We start from the raw sequence: 15871 nt of genomic DNA on the forward strand, positions 1-15871 counted from the left end.
TTTTTATGGAAAGGTTTTAATATTGGCCCTCCTTTTCACTAACCTTTGTTTGGTTCTGGAGTTTATTGTTAGGTTCAGTTTTTTCCCCTTCTTGTTTCTGCTTGCATGCTCACCCGAACCAGGTTGCCCCCGGAGCCCAGCAGGGTGGACTTCCCCACCCCCGCAATTCCACCTTCTCAGCTGGACCATGCGGGAACCAGCTGGACAACATAGCCTGCGGAGAGCCTCTCTGAGGCAAGGGGGCGTGCCCGACCACCAGGCCTGGCATCTCCCAGGATTCTGTCTCCACCCTGGCTTTCCACAGCCTCCTGGGGCTCTGGCCGCTTCCTGCTCCTCTCCCTCCACACGCTGCCTCCTGGCTCAGCCTCCACTGCAGTTGGTCCTATGCTCTTCCCTGGCCTGCGCCATCGCCTGCTCCCCTTGCCCTCATTTGGCCATCTGGGACGACAGGTACCGCTTCAGTGAGGGAGGCGGATGGGCTGATGACATGTCAGGGAGCTAGGCGGGAGGGAGATGGCATCATTCTTTAGGGTTGCGTTGCCATGCCATGAGAGCCTTTCTTCGGGCTGCCCCCGAGTCCAGGTAAGGCAACACCGGGTCTAGACACTTAGTATTCAAAAGGTTTCTCACACCTGGGGGTTCTTTGATGAAATTGAACACTACCATTCTGAGAGAATCTCTCTTCTTCTTTTTTTGCTTCCTGAAATTTTTTATTTTTCGTAAGACAAAGTACAAACACACAAAGCATACATAGGAGGGTAACTTATTCTACATCATCGTTTTATCTTTTTACGTACCGCATACATATCTCGTTATCTTTCATTTTTCTACCTTGTATCAAGCTGTAATCTTTGCAAATCTATAGGTATACAATTCATATTGTCTTCTGTTTTAAGCATTGTATAAGCAATTTGCTATAATCTTCAGTTACATGTATTTAAGTATATAGTTCATAATTTATTCTACTGTAGAGTTTTCCCACAATATTTTGAGGGATCAGCTTGATTATGCAGACTCCAAAAATCCCCTAGCCGTCTTAATCAATTGTGCAGTCACAGAGATTCCCTAACCAGTCTTATTTGTAACATTTAATCCTCTTCTTTTTTTTTGATTTCTCCATTAGAGTTTTAATTCTGTGTCTTTCCCCTTATAATTAGAAAAATTTTCTTCAATTTTTGAAGATTCTATAGATTCATTTATTTCTTCCCTCTGAAATGTTCTATCTTTTACAGCTTTGGAGATTTTATCATTTCTCACTCTTTTACTAAATCTCATATATGCTTCTGTGAATGTTTTGTCCCTTTTTTTAAAATGCAAAGTTCACTGTGTAAGTTAAGTTAGTTTGATTGTAGTTTTCCTCTGTGTATTCATTATCACTTTGTTGCTGAGGCTCCTTCATCTTGAGTGCAGTTCTAGTGGCAAAGTCTCCTTTTTGTTTTGCACTAAATTAAAAGACCCTGATGCTGGGAAAGATTGAAGGTCAAAGAAGACGGGGACGGCAAAGGATGAGATGGTTAGACAGTGTCATCGATGCAACGAACATAAAATTGAGCCAACTTCAGAGGATGGCGGAAGACAGGAGGGCCTGGCGGGAGCTGGTCCATGGGGTCGCGAAGAGTCGGACTCGACTGTGCGACTGAACAACAACAAATAAGCCTCTTTAACTGCCAGTTTAACAGCAGAGGTAACTGTGTCGAGAATTATACGTTGAAACTCCTCCCAGGAAACCTGTGCCAAATTGGTATCTACAGACCTTCCCATAGCTGAAAGTGCAACGCCTTGCACCTTTTTAGGTCTGTCTTTTCCAACCATTTTAATACAGTATATTAGCAAGAGAGAGTCTCCAATGTTGTTTCTTCAATAAGACCTAGAAGACTAACCACATTCAGAACTTACAAGATAGTAGCTGATCAATTGTTTACCAAACAATACAATAGAATCTGAACACAGTGAACTTTTATAGTTTCAGCAAATAAAGCAAGGTATGTTATGGGAAACTGGCAAAAAACCAAAAAACCCCAAAACAAATGGAGTCCAATTTTCCTCTTTCTTTCTTTCTTTCTTTCTTTCTTTCTTTCTTTCTTTCTTTCTTTCTTTCTTTCTTTCTTTCTTTCTTTCTTTCTAAAAGGAATAGGTTTATAGTCCTTTTGATGAGAAATAATTAATTATATTCCTTATTGGAGTTGCTTGGTTAAAGTTCTCTAAGGAGTCTTCCTATGATTCCAAGTAGCTTACTTATAATCCAAAAAAAGAAAACTTCAACTTTAATGGAAGTTAAAGTCAAACAAGTAAATTTTCTTCAGTTGAAGAGCCGGTGGTGCCTGGGAGCGAGTCCTGGTGTCATCCGTCACACTGCGCCGCAACCTGGAAGCCATTCTGACTGAATCTCTTTCCACTCTCTGAGGATTCAAAAGATTGCTCTTCTTTGTGGGTTCTTTGATGCTTTTGAAGATGGATACACTGACAATCTCTTTCCACAATCTGAGTACTTAAAAGGTTTCTCCCGTGTGGGTCCTTCGATGCCGCTGAAGAATGCCACTCTCATTGAATCTCTTCCCACACTCTGTGCATTCAAACGGTTTCTCCCCTGTGTGGGTTCTTTGATGATACTGAAGATGGTCATTCTGAATGAATCTCTTTCCACATTCTGAGCATTCAAAAGGTTTCTCCTTTGTGTGGGTTCTTTCGTGCTTACGAAGAGTACTACTCTCACTAAATCTCTTTCCGCACTCTGAGCATTCAAAAGGTTTCTCCCCTGTGTGGGTTCTTAGGTGCCTCCGAAGAGTACTACTCACACTGAATCTCTTTCCACACTCTGAGCACTCAAAAGGTTTCTCCCCTGTGTGTGTTCTTTGATGATATTGAAGAGTGTCACTCTCACGGAATCTCTTTCCACACTCTGAGCATTCAAAAGGTTTCTCCCCTGTGTGGGTTCTGTGATGCTTTTGGAGACGGCTACTCTGACTGAATCTCATCCCACACACTGAGCATTCAAAAGGTTTTTGCCCTGTGTGGTTTCTTTGATGATATCGAAGAGTGGCACTCTCACTGAATCTCTTCCCACACTCTGAGCATTCAAAGGGTTTCTCCCCTGTGTGGGTTCTTTGATGACTTAGCAGATGGCCCCGCCGACTGAATCTCTTTCCACACACTGAGCATTCAAAAGGTTTTCCCCTTGTGTGGGTTCTTAGATGCTTTACCAGATGGTGATGCCCATTAAATCTCTTTCCACACTCTTCACATTCAAAAGGTTTTTCCTCTGTGTGGTTTATTTGATGATATCGAAGAGTGAATCTCTCACGGAATCTCTTCCCACACTCTGAGCATTCATAGGGTTTCTCCCCTGTGTGGGTTCTTTGATGCCTTAGCAGCTGGTTACTCCACATGAATCTCTTTCCACACACTGAACATTGAAAAGGTTTATCCCCTGTGTGGGTTTTTTCGTGCCTCCGAAGAGTACGGTTTAGACTGAATCTCTTTCCACACTCTGAGCATACAAATGGTTTCTCCACTGCTTCGGTTCTTTGGTGCTGCCAAGAAGTACCACTCTCACTGAATCGCTTTCCACACTCTGAGCATTCAAAAGGTGTTTCCCCTATGTTGGGTCCTTGGTGCTTTTGAAGAGTGCCACTTTCACTGAAGCTCTTTCCACACTCTGAGCATTCAAAAAGATTCTCGCCTGTACGTATTCTTTGGTGCTCAAGGAGATGTGATGTGTTTTTGAAGTGCTTTCCATATTGAATGGATTTAGTTGTCTTCATTATCCCGTACTCTGGGAAATGTACATTATGCTGTCTGTCATCTCTCTTCTCAATCATATTGCTGCTTTCGGTTTTCTTAGATCTGCATTGATTTCTGGCTTTTTCTTTCAAGTCTTCAGTTTTAACTGTATCTGGACTTTGTAGATAAAGTTCCACACTCTCCTCATTTCTCTGATCATCTTCCGCTGGAATAAACAGAGAGATTCTGTTAGCATCTGGGAGGGCTGGTAAGGTCCAAAGGCATATTATGTGACTGCAGGAGGAAAGGACTGACGGCCCTTTGGCCTCATCCAGCTTGGCTGATTTTAACCACCCCTCTACCTTTCTCCAGAATATCTAGTATTTAAGGATACAGCACCCCCACAAGAACTACAGCTGAGCTTTTTCCCAGAAGGAGTTTGAGCTCTTGCCCAGAAGGCATGGCCAGTTCTTCAAAGAAGTAAAGTTCCAATTGATAGTATGCAGACATCTTAATGATTTCATGTTAGAACTGGCAAAAAGTGCACAAAGCAAACAGATATACATTATTCAAGCAGACCCTCTGATGGCCCAGGGCCAATCAGAGCCCAGGTAGAAGCCTGCCACACTAACAGACCCCACTTCCCAGGGGAAATACTACCCTAGGCACCAAGGTCAAATGCTTAGGCAAAGAGGTAACAGAAACTCAGAAGACACAGCAGAATAGAAACTCAGCATTCCAGAGCACCCCCTCACTCCCATGGCAGCAACAGCTAACAGTAGTCTAAGGCCACTTGATAGTGAGCTAGGGACAGTATATATTTAGACATGTTAGGGCATTTGATTTCTTTTCTTTTCACCCACTTACGGTTATTATTCTGCACCTTGTTTGTTTGACCTCCTATAAAATAAACTATTTTCATTGTTCACTCTGCCTGGTCCTCACACCTATTATTCGGCCAAAAGGGAGGTCTGAAGGTCTTGGGATGGTGCTCTGGGCCTTCTCAAGGGATCCTAAATCCAGAGTGGTGGCAGCGTCAGGTGACACCCCACCCAAGCCGTGACACCAAGTGTTTCATGTATTAGATAGAACAGTCAGCTTTTCTTGTTTTCTTTTGCTGAGCTGCAGAAAAGGTGCTGTTTCGCAGTATTTTCTTTTTAAATCAATAAACCTTTATATATATTTTAAAAGGGGTCTGCTTTACTTGTGGGCACTCTCCTCATGAACTCACTGAACCGGGTGCTGCTCAGGTTCAAAGAGTAGTGACCCAGGGGACCAGGCTTCAGCTCTTGTGACATGTCATATGTGACAGGGATCTGGGTGTTCCAGTTCATCACAAGCTAAACATGAGCCTGCAGTGCGATGTGACTGCGAAGAAAGCTAATGCAATCTTAGGATGCTAACAGAAGCATTGTGTCCAGATCACGGGAGGTGGTAGTTCCCCTCTATTCTGCTATGGTCAGGCCTCACCAGGAGTCCTGTGTCCAGTTTTGGTTGGGCACCACATTTTAGGAAGGATGTTGACAAGCTCGAGCGTGTCCCAAAAGAGGGCAACCAGGATGGTGAGAGGGTTGGAATCCAAGTCTTACGAGGAAAGGCTGAAAGAGTTGGGTATGTTTAGCCTGGGAAAGAGAAGGCTTGGAGGGGACATGATTGCAGTCTTCAAGTATCTGAAGGGCTGTCATGTAGAAGATGGAGCGGATCTATTCTCTCTTGCTCTGGATTGCAAGACTAGATCTAATGGGTGGAAATTACAAGGGAGTCGTTATCGGCTAATTATCAGGAGAAACTTCCTGACTGTAAGAGTGGTTGAGCAGTGGAACAGTCTGCCTCGGGAGGTGGTGGGTGCTCCTTCGCTGGATGTTTTCAAGCGGAGGCTGGACAACCATCTTTTGAGTATGTTGTAGGGCTCTCTTTTGGCTCTGCTCCTGCAGAGCAGCGGGGGTTGGACTAGATGACCTACCTTCTAACTCTAACATTCTATGATTCTACGAATAATAATAATAATAATAATAATAATAATAATAATAATAATAATAATAATAATATACTTTATTGTCATTGTACATAGTACAACGAAATTAAAGATGCAATCCTTTCGGTGATCTACAACCATACTCATATACACTCACACAACCATTCACAACCATCCCACAACTCCCTTAAGGTTCACATTGCAACTTAAACCACCAATGTCACCCAAATTCCAATTTCATACAGCATTTAAAGCAATAATAGCTCTCGAATAAAAACTATTTTTTATTATTGACAGGAACACTTCCAAATCACAGGCAGAGCACAAGTTGGTAATCCCATCCAGGGGGAAGGGTGTGTTGTAAAATTGGGGAACAGAGAAACGAGGATCAGGCCCCTTCCGGAGTCTTTCTAAGTCGGTGATGGCCACAACAGTGGCCTCGGTTGACCCTGGGCAAATGGACACACACACACACACGAACAACATAGGAAGCTGTTTTCTACTGAATCAGACCCTTGGTCCACTGAAGTCAGTCTTGTCTACTCAGTCTGGCAGTGGCTCTCCAGGGTCTCAGGCGGAGGTCTTTCACATCATTGGGGATTCCAGCGATCTGCCAGTGAGACACAACCCCTCCCGAAGTAGTGGAAGAGGCCTCAAAACGGTGAATTGCTATTTTGATTCATGCCTCATCCCAAAGGCAGCAAATCGCACCTTTGGCACCTATGAAAGATCCTTACCTAGAAAGGCCACATTCCCATAGTTCTCCCGCATGACTTCCCTGTACAGAGCTCTTTGTCCTGGATCCAGCAGGGCCCACTCTGCCTCCGTGAATGAGAGTGACACCTCCTCAAATGAAAATGGACCCTGAAAGAAAAAGCAGATTCCCTCATCAAGAGATCACGCCAGGCAGAGATTGCCCAAGGGAAGGGAGTAGTCTGGGAAGGAACAAGATGTATGGGCAATGAATGGGTAAAGGGAAAGGTGTTCAGTGCATCTCCCCCGCCACACCTTGAAGAAACTTCAGGAGCAGAAGCCCCCCTGAGAAAGGAGGAGGGACCCCGGCTATCCCCCCCCTCATCTCTCCTACCTGGACTGGAGGGGCAGCAGCCGTTTCCACACCTCTGAGAAGACGACGGCTCAGCAGCATCTCTTTCCTGCCTGTTCCTGAGACAAAGGAGGGAGGAAGGAAGTTTGCTTGTTTTGTCCTTGCTGCACACACACCCTTCCCAGGGTTGTGAAACCTTGTCCTGTGTACATGCAACACATTTTTAAACACAATTTATACTAAATTATGGGAGAGGCAGAAGAGAAGCACCAGGTACCTATGAGCCTCAGGGGTTATAAACACTGGCAACGTATTTCAGACTCCTGTGAGACCTGTGCCTGGCCTGGGGGAGTGGAAATGGTGTCGCAGGACATGTCACCATCACCTCCGGCCCAGACGTGACTTGAGCTCACCTGGAGAACAGAGGGGTCCCATGAATGAGTTTCCGGAGTGCCTCTTGGCATGCTGACTTCACAACCGGCGTTTCCAGCCAGATGCAACTTCAACAGGACACCACATCTGCCCCAAGCCCCTCCCAGAGACCCTTTCCAAAGCATCTGGAGGTGCCGGGCCATCCATCACTGTGAGGATCATGGAGCGAGCCCTCCCTCCCTACTCCAGCATCCTGTTTCCCTCAGCAGCCTGCCAGATGCCATTTTAAGGACGGGCAGAGAATTTATTTATTTATTTTATTCCATTTGTATCCCCCGCGAACAGGCACAGGGCTGCCTACATTAAATTGATGAGCGGTCGGGTTAGAATGGATAAAAGGAAGTCCTTCTTCACCCAAAGAGTGATTAACACATGGAATTCACTGCCACAGGAAGTGGTGGCGGCTACAAGCATGGGCGGCTTCAACAGGGAATTAGATAAGCATATGGAGCAGAGGTCCATCAGTGGCTCTTAGCCACAAGATATAGATAGTAGCTTTGGGGCAAGTGAAGCTCTGTCTTCTTGGTGCTTGGGAGGGGCAGCAGTGGGAGGGCTTCTGGTGTCCTGACCCCACTGCTGGACCTCCTGATGGCACCCAGTATTTTTGGCCAATGTGTGACAGAGTTTTGGACTGGAGGGGCCTTTGGCCTGATCCAACATTGGCATCTCTTATGCTTATGAGCCCGTTCGCGGGGAGGGCGGGGTATAAATACAATAAAATAAAAATAAATTATTATGCTTACATTCATTGGTACAAAGTAGCAGAAATCCACATAAAACACATAAAAACAGTTGAAACATTTTAAACAGTCAAATAGTCACAGTGCTAACAGGAGTAGCCATTCTTCGTTGACAGGATGGCGTATTCTATGAGGTGCCAAAACAAGAAAAACAGACCTCCCAGTACGAAGACAAAGAAAAAAACAACAAACTGGGGGAAAGTAGAAGAAAACCCACTAAAACACTTAGATATGTACATTCTTGGCTTCTAAGCTTAGCAGTATACAGACAGGTCCAATATGAGAAGTCTTCATGGGAACTGAGGGCTAGTCCCAATACTAACTGTAGCAACCCTTAAGAAGAAGGTGCTTCTAGAAACCAGAAAGGTGCAATTTCAAACTATCAAATATTATGACACAATATAAGTTGTTCTGCTTCTGATGAAGTTTTGACACGAAACCAAGCGAAAGCCGGTTGCTTTGTAAACTTGCTACCTGTACCTAGCAGTTTGAAAGCAAGAAATTGCAAGTAGGTAAATAGGTACCACTTTGGTGGGAAGGTAACAGCATTCTGTGCGCCTTGGCGTTTAGTTATGCCGGCCACATGACCATGGAAACATCTTTGGACAGTGCTGGCTCTTCGGCTTTGAAACGGAGATGAGCACCACAACCCTAGAGTCGGACTTGACTGGCTTTCGAGCAAGGGAACCTTTACCTTTTAATGGATTAGCAATATTCTAATGATTGTTCTGGCTAACAACATTGGAATTTGTATTGTTCTATTATATAGCACTGAGATATTGTATTGTTATGGCTAATGTGCCTTGCATATAAATTTTGTAAATTTTGATATAGTATCTATATATATAAGTACTGTATTTGCGTACATATCTAAGTGTTTTAGTGGGTTTTCTACTACTTTTCCCCAGTATTCTATGAGGTAACACACACAATTTCCAGCTCAGTAAACATCCGGCGTCACACAACGGTATAACTGATCTCCAAACCAGGGCAAACCCGCTACCACAGATGTTGGTGGTAGTGGTGGGCAGCTCCTAATTGAAAGCCTGGTGGAAGAGCTCCGTCTCGCAGGGCTCTGCGGAACTGTAACAGGTCCCGCAGGGCCCTGATCTCTTCCAGGAGCTCATTCCACCAGTATGGAGTCGAAGTTGTGACCTCGACCGTAGTGCTCTCTGGGGTATATATGGGGAAAGGCAGTCCCTCAGGTATGTCAGACCCTGGCCATATAGGGCTTTAAAGGTAAGCACCAGCACCTTGAAGCAAACTCGGTATGCTATTGGCAGCCAGTGCAGTGCCTTCAGTGTAGGCTGGATGTGCTCCCATCTAGGAAGACCCATCAGAAGCCTAGCCGTGGCATTCTGCACGAGCTGCAGCTTCCGGAGTTGCGACAAGGGCAGCCCCATGTAGAGAGCGTTACAGTAGTCTAACCTCGAGGTGACCATCGCATGGATCACTGTAGCCAGGTCACCGCGGTCGAGGAAGGGAGCCAACTGCCGAATCAGCCGCAGATGGTAAAAGGCCGACTTGGCAGTGACTGCCACCTGGGCCTCCATTGCTAAGGAGAGATCCAGGAGCACTCCCAAACTCCTAACCACCGGCGCTGGCACTAGTGGTGCCCCACCGAAGGTTGGGAAGCCAAATTTCCCCATGATTATTGGCCCCACTAGGAACTGGATTTCAGAGCTATGCTGCCCTAGAAGGAGGCGGTGCCCTTTATTCACCGGGTTGAATAGCTCTGCCCAGGTTTGTCTACCTTTTCTCCTTGAGTTCCTCTCATGGAAGGAAGGTGAGATGTGATTATCTTAATAAATGGGAGGAATTGCCCTCCATGAATTTTTCTGATATCTTATACAAGTATCACAGTCAGTGGACACTGAGCGCTACAAACTAACTCTGCGTTCTGTGAAGAAGTATTTAATTTGAACTTTCTACCCATCAAACTGAACTTTCTACCTATCAATCGTTTCCAGGCACAACACGTTCTTACCACTGGAGGGGGCATCCTGGACACGCTCCACGGCCTGCAAACTCTGCTCTTCCTCAAAGGAAGCTCGTTCCGCCTCAGGGAATGCCGCTTCTTTCTCCACGGATGGTTCCCACGTCTGAAACAGCAGGGAGGGAGAGGGGTAAGAGGTGGAATTGAAAAGAGACCAAGGAATGGATCCTGCCCCACTCCCAGACTCTGCACCCTCCCAGCAGCAGACCTGGCGAGTTATCCGGAGAGATAAGAAATTCTTCAGTGGAAGAGGCTGCTGAAGGAGGGCCACTAAACCTCCCACTTGGATGTTTAACACTTGGACAAATATCTCTCAGGGACACTTCAGGACAAGGCCAGACATCCTTCCTTGAGGGAACCCCCCCTCACCTGTCCTGCCTGCCTCTTCTCCTCTGCCTGGCTCAGGAGGAAGCCTTCGGCCAGGGCCACCGCCTGGGAACTGGTCTCCGGCCAGCATCCTCTGACCCAGCCCTGCATTTCCTGGGGCAGGAGAGTCAGGAACTGCTCCAGGATCACCAGGTCCAGGATCTGCTTCTTGGTGTGCCTCTCTGGCTTCAGCCAGTGGCTGCAAAGTCCATGGAGCTGGCTGCAAACTTCTCGGGGCCCAGCGGCCTCCTGGTAGCGGAACTGCCGGAAGCGTCGGCAATGTACATCTGGGACTGCAGTGAGCTGGGAATGGATCTCTGGCCTTGGGCTTTCCCAGGATTCAGCACCACTCCCAGCCTTGATGGATTGGGGGCCTTTCCTCGCTGTCCTGCCAGTTCCCGGTCCTTCTGGGTCCTGCTCTTCCATCTCCTTCCCCTTCTCTTGGGTCACCTCCGACTTTGTAAAGATGCCTTCAGTCACTCCGCTGTGAAGAGAGGGGGCTTCTCTCTGGGGTGAAGGAGAGACACAAACATTAAAGTGGAAAACAAAAGAGAATCAAGACCCACCACTGACTATCACAAGGAGAATTGCCCTGGTGGATCAGAACAAAAGGGCTTCTTGTGGCTGGTAGACCAGGTGTCATATCCTTTCTCTGTGTTACAAGCTCAGGCAGAGGAGGCTGGAGCCAGTCCCGAGTTCCCTCTTTGCCTCCCAGTTCCTTTACCCGTCCACCCGGCATAAGGGGGACCCTAAAGCTCAGCTTGGGGAGGGGGCGCCGTGGTCAGTGTTCCCTCTAAGCTGAGTTAGTATGAGCCAGCTCACAGTTTTTTAGCCTCCGCCTCACACATTTTTGCCTTAGCTCGGGAAGGGACGGCTCCAGAGCAAACTAATTCATGCAGCAGCCAGATTGCTTGCTCACAACTTTAATGCCAGGAGCTCACAAAGTAGAATTTTTGCTCACAAGACTCCACAGCTGAGAGGGAGCATTGCCTGTGGTGTTGTGCCATGAGATCCTGCCGCTTTTTAACAAAGGTGGAGCGCCCCCCCCAGGGGGCACCTTTAAGACCAACAGAGTTGTATTTTGAGGTGTGAGCTTTCCTGGGGTGAAGCACCCTATTTAAATTAGACGAGGGTCGATCCACAACTTTCTCTCTGGCCACCTCCTGAGGCGAAAAAATGCAGGAGCTCCAAGGAGGGCGGCCGGAAAGGACCCCGTGGGGGAGTTTTCTATTATTATTATTATTACTATTATTATTATTACTATTATTATTATTATTAACAATTTTTATTTCAGGATGATAAGCAGTAAGGTTACATAACAATGCAATACATTTTATACATTTGAATATCAAAAAGTACATAAAATACAAAGCTTGAACTAATGTAACTATTAGACATAACAACATATCACCAGTTTAACAGTGGTGCGGTGTCTTACATAGGCATATCGTTGTTCTTGCTTTGATGTTGTTTATAATACACTTAAACATTTCAGGTAGAGGTTGAGCATAGTGGTAAGGTATAAAATGATGTTATAACAGTGGAATTTGTTGTTTTGTATTCCCTGAGGAGATTAAGATTCAAAGCCATCTCTGCAGTTGTTTCCATTCTGGTGATATAAATTCTTGCTGTGACAAGAATTCTAGTATCGGGAACCATTTGCTATCAAAGTTCGTTTGAGCCGGTTTCAAAAGAGATCTGTTTATTTTGTCAGTGATATTATCCATCAGGTAAGTTTTCCACATTTTTTTGAATGATAGGTTCAGGTTAGTGGGGGTCCAGTTCCCGCCAACGAGAGGCAATGGCGGTTTTTGCTGTAAATAGCATGATGTCAATGGTTGGTTTGAGGTGGTGTGTAGTGTTCTAGAAAAAGAGCTTCAGGAGTGAGGGGGAAGCGAGACGTTCGTTATAGTGTGAATATGGTGTTAGACAAGTTCCCAGAAAGTCCGTAACTCATCACACCTCCACCAACAGTGGTCATATGTTCCAATTTGATGACAACCTTTCCAACAATAGGGTGATTTCGTAGGGCTCATATGTGAGATTTGTTGGGGCGTAAGATACCATCTGGTCATGGTTTTTAGAGTTTGGTGCTCCACTAAAATAATGGGAGATTTAAAAGACGGTGAATTCCAGAGTTCAGACCATACATCATCATTCAGAAGAAGGTCACAGTCCTTCTGCCAGGACAATTGGTATGGCAAGGGGCCATTCCCTAAGCAACATTTGATAGAGGGCAGATATCAAACCTCGGTTACGAGATTCAAAAAGTTTTATCATGAGTTCTAGGTCTGTATGTGGATTTTTAAGAAGGGTATTTTGTGTTGGTTACATGGTGTGTTGTAATTGTAAATAAACAAACCAGGGTATTGATTGGCCGAGTCTTAATCCCAGTTCTGCTTTTTGCAGCAATCCATGTCTTGAGGCTACATCACAGTATTGTGTAATGTTATGGTCTGTCCAGTATTTCCTAGATGACATCGGTACACTCTCAAGGAACCAAAGTTGGTTAATGAATGTGGAGTACCGGGATGGTTTTGGGAGAAGTTTTCCTGCTAGCGTTCTCCACAATCGGATAGAGGGGTAGAGAAAGATATGGTGATGTGCCAGAACCTGTGGGATGGGGTCAGACTCCCATATTAACGTATCTAAGGAGTATGGATGGATTAGTTCCCGACAGAGACAGACCCAATCAGGAGGGGAAGCAGAACGTTGTAATATTATTAGATATAAAATACAATATTAATGGCCTAATCAACTGTACAATAAAATGAAAGGATGATCAAAGACACCTAAATTTATCTTGTGTGTGCACTAAACAGGTTAGAGCTCTGGCTGACTCGGCAGTTGGTCCCCTACCTTATCCGTGAGGACCTGGCCACGGTGATCCATGCGACGGACATCTCAAGGCTAGACTACTGTAACACTCTCTACATGGGGCTGCCTTTGTCGCAAGTCCGGAAGCTGCAGCTAGTGCAGAATGCTGCGGCCAGGCTGTTGATGGGTCTCTTGAGGAGGGACCACATTCGGCCTGTGCTGAAAGCGCTGCACTGGCTGCCGATAGAGTACCAGATTAGCTTCAAAGTGCTGGTTTTGACCTTTAAAGCCCTTTATGGCCAGGGTCCAGCCTACCTGAGGGATCGCCTTTCTCCATATGTTCCCCCAAGGGCACTACGATCGGGGGGGGGGGTCATCTCCTGGAAATTCCAGGGCCGAGAGATGCCCAGTGGGGACAGGACATTAGAAGCCCTCCCACTGTGGACTCCCCCAAGCACCAAGAAGACAGAGCCTCACTTGCCCCAGACCTCTCATCTATACCTTAAGAACAAGGGCCCATCCAGTCCAACACTCTGTGTCACACAGTGGCCAGAAATACCAGGTGCCATCAGGAGGTCCACCAGTGGGGCCAGGACATTTGAAGCCCTCCCACTGTTGACTCCCCCAAGCACCAAGAAGACAGAGCATCACTTGCCCCAGACCTCTGATCTATACCTTAAGAACATAAGAGAAGCCAATGTTGGATCAGGCCAGTGGCCCCCCCAGTCCAACACTCTCTGTGTCACACAGTGGCCAGAAATATCAGGTGCCCTCAGGAGGTCCACCAGTGGGGCCAGGACATTAGAAGCCCTCCTACTGTTGACCCCCCCCCCCAAGCACCAAGAAAACAGAGCATCCCTGGCCCCAGTCTGAGAGTTCCTATCTATACCTTAGGAACATAAGAGAAGCCAAAGTTGGATCAGGCCAAAGGCCCATCCAGTCCAACACTCTGTGTCACACAGTGGCCAGAAATACCAGGGGCCATCAGGAGGTCCACCAGTGGGGCCAGGACACTAGAAGCCCTCCCACTGTTGACCCCCCCCAAGCACCAAGAAGACAGAGCATCACTTGCCCCAAAGCCCCTATCTATACCTTGTGGCTAATAGCCACTGATGGACCTCTGCTCCATATGCTTATCTAATTCCCTTTTGAAGCCGTCCATGCTTCTGGCCGCCTCCACTTCCTGTGGCAGTGAATTCCATGTGTTAATCACTCTGGGTGAAGGACTTCCTTTTATCCGTTCTAACCCGACCGCTCAGCAATTTCATGGAGTGCCCACAAGGAGTTCTTGTATTGTGAGAAAGGGAGAAAAGTACCTCTTTCTCTACCTGCTCTATCCTATGCATAATCTTATAAACCTCGATCATGTCACCCCTCAGCCGTTGTTTCTCCAAGCTAAAGATCCCCAAGCGCTTTAACCTTTCTTCATAGGGAAAGTGTTCCAACCCTTTTATCCTTCGAGTTGCCCTTTTCTGCACTTTTTCCAAAGCTATAATATCCTTTTTCAGCTGTGGTGACCAGAACTGCACACAGTATTCCAAATGAGGTCTCACCATTGATTTATGTAGGGGCATTATGATATTGGCTGATCTGTTTTCAATACCCTTCCTAATAATCCCCAGCATAGCATTGGCCTTCTTTATTGCAGTCACATACTGTCTGGACATTTTCAGTGAGTTATGTACTACAACTCTAAGATCTCTCTCTTGATCAGTCTCTGCCAGTTCAGACCCCATCAATGTGTATTTATAGTTAGGATTTTTGGCTCCAATGTGCATCCCCTTGCACTTGGCCACACTGAACCCCATTTGCCATGTTGACGCCCACTCGCCCATCCTTGACAGATCCCTTTGGAGTGCCTCACAATCCTCACTGGTTTTCACCACCCTGAACAACTTCGTATCATCCGCAAATTCAGCCACTTCACTGCTTACTCCCATCTCCAAATCATTAATGAACAAGTTTAAAAGCAGTGACGGTTCTTGCGCCCAAATACTGTAGGTGTGCATTGGAAGTCGACCCCACTACAGCTTTATATAAGGGGAGAGAAGATTTGGAGGCGGATAGTAGTAGTTAGGAGCTGCGGTGGCTCAAGTGGTTAAGACGCCGAACTGCGGGCTGTGGAAGGTCAGTAGTTCAGCAGTTCGAGACCCCCGAGTGTGCCGCATGACGGAGTGAGCTCCCATCTCTAGTTCCAGCTCCTGCCAACCTAGCAGTTCGAAAGCAAGAAATTGCAAGTAGATCAATAGGGACCACTTCGGTGGGAAGGTAACAGCGTTCCGTGCGCCTTGGTGTTTAGTCATGCCGGCCACATGACCACGGAAACGTCTGCGCACAGCGCTGGCTCTTCGGCTTGGAAACGGAGATGAGCACCGCAAACCTAGAGTCGGACTCGACTGGCTTTCGAGCAAGGGAACCTTTACCTTTTTAGTAGTAGTTAAGGAAGAGGGCCGGGTGGAACAAAAGGCTTAGGGTGGTCATGTTGTCCCCCCCCCGTCCACGGGCTTCTCGCTTCGTCCCCGAGAGAGGAGGAAGCGCAGGAGGCATGGGGGGGGGGTGTGTGGAGAGGAGACAGGCAGCCCGGGACGGGCACCGAACGAGCCATGCAGCGCCCGCTCAACTGCAAGCAAAGGGCAGCAGTCGGCCGTCCAAAGTGCTGCTCGGCTCGTCCTCCGCCGCACCCCCCACCCCACCGCACGGGTCTCTCTGGAGCCCCTTTTGCAGCCTTGCAAAACAGCCCCCCTCCCTCCACCGCTGCCCTATGGGGGGACCCCCCCCCC

General features: G+C 46.9%; 2 protein-coding genes across 2 annotated transcripts in view; one reads left to right on the forward strand and one right to left on the reverse strand.

Annotated features, from left to right (window-relative positions):
- LOC107113606 (zinc finger protein 658B-like) overlaps positions 1-15871 on the forward strand; it is a gene marked incomplete at its 5' end in the record, with an annotated part of 57123 nt that overhangs the window by 8779 nt on the left and 32473 nt on the right. The window lies entirely within an intron of this gene.
- Positions 2317-3939, reverse strand: LOC107113610 (zinc finger protein OZF-like). Its single transcript, XM_015414954.1, has one exon. The coding sequence runs from the start codon at positions 3816-3818 to the stop codon at positions 2490-2492; it is 1329 nt and encodes a 442-aa protein (XP_015270440.1). The 5' UTR covers positions 3819-3939; the 3' UTR covers positions 2317-2489.

Source organism: Gekko japonicus, unplaced genomic scaffold, assembly GCF_001447785.1.
Source record: "Gekko japonicus isolate JY-2015 unplaced genomic scaffold, Gekko_japonicus_V1.1 scaffold3671, whole genome shotgun sequence".
In the NCBI taxonomy this organism is placed as follows: Eukaryota; Metazoa; Chordata; class Lepidosauria; order Squamata; family Gekkonidae; genus Gekko; species Gekko japonicus.

What these genes read in the sequence shown, in the direction of transcription:
- LOC107113610 (XM_015414954.1), bottom strand. Translation starts at nt 3,818, where the DNA reads ATGATTGAGAAGAGAGATGACAGACAGCATAATGTACATTTCCCAGAG.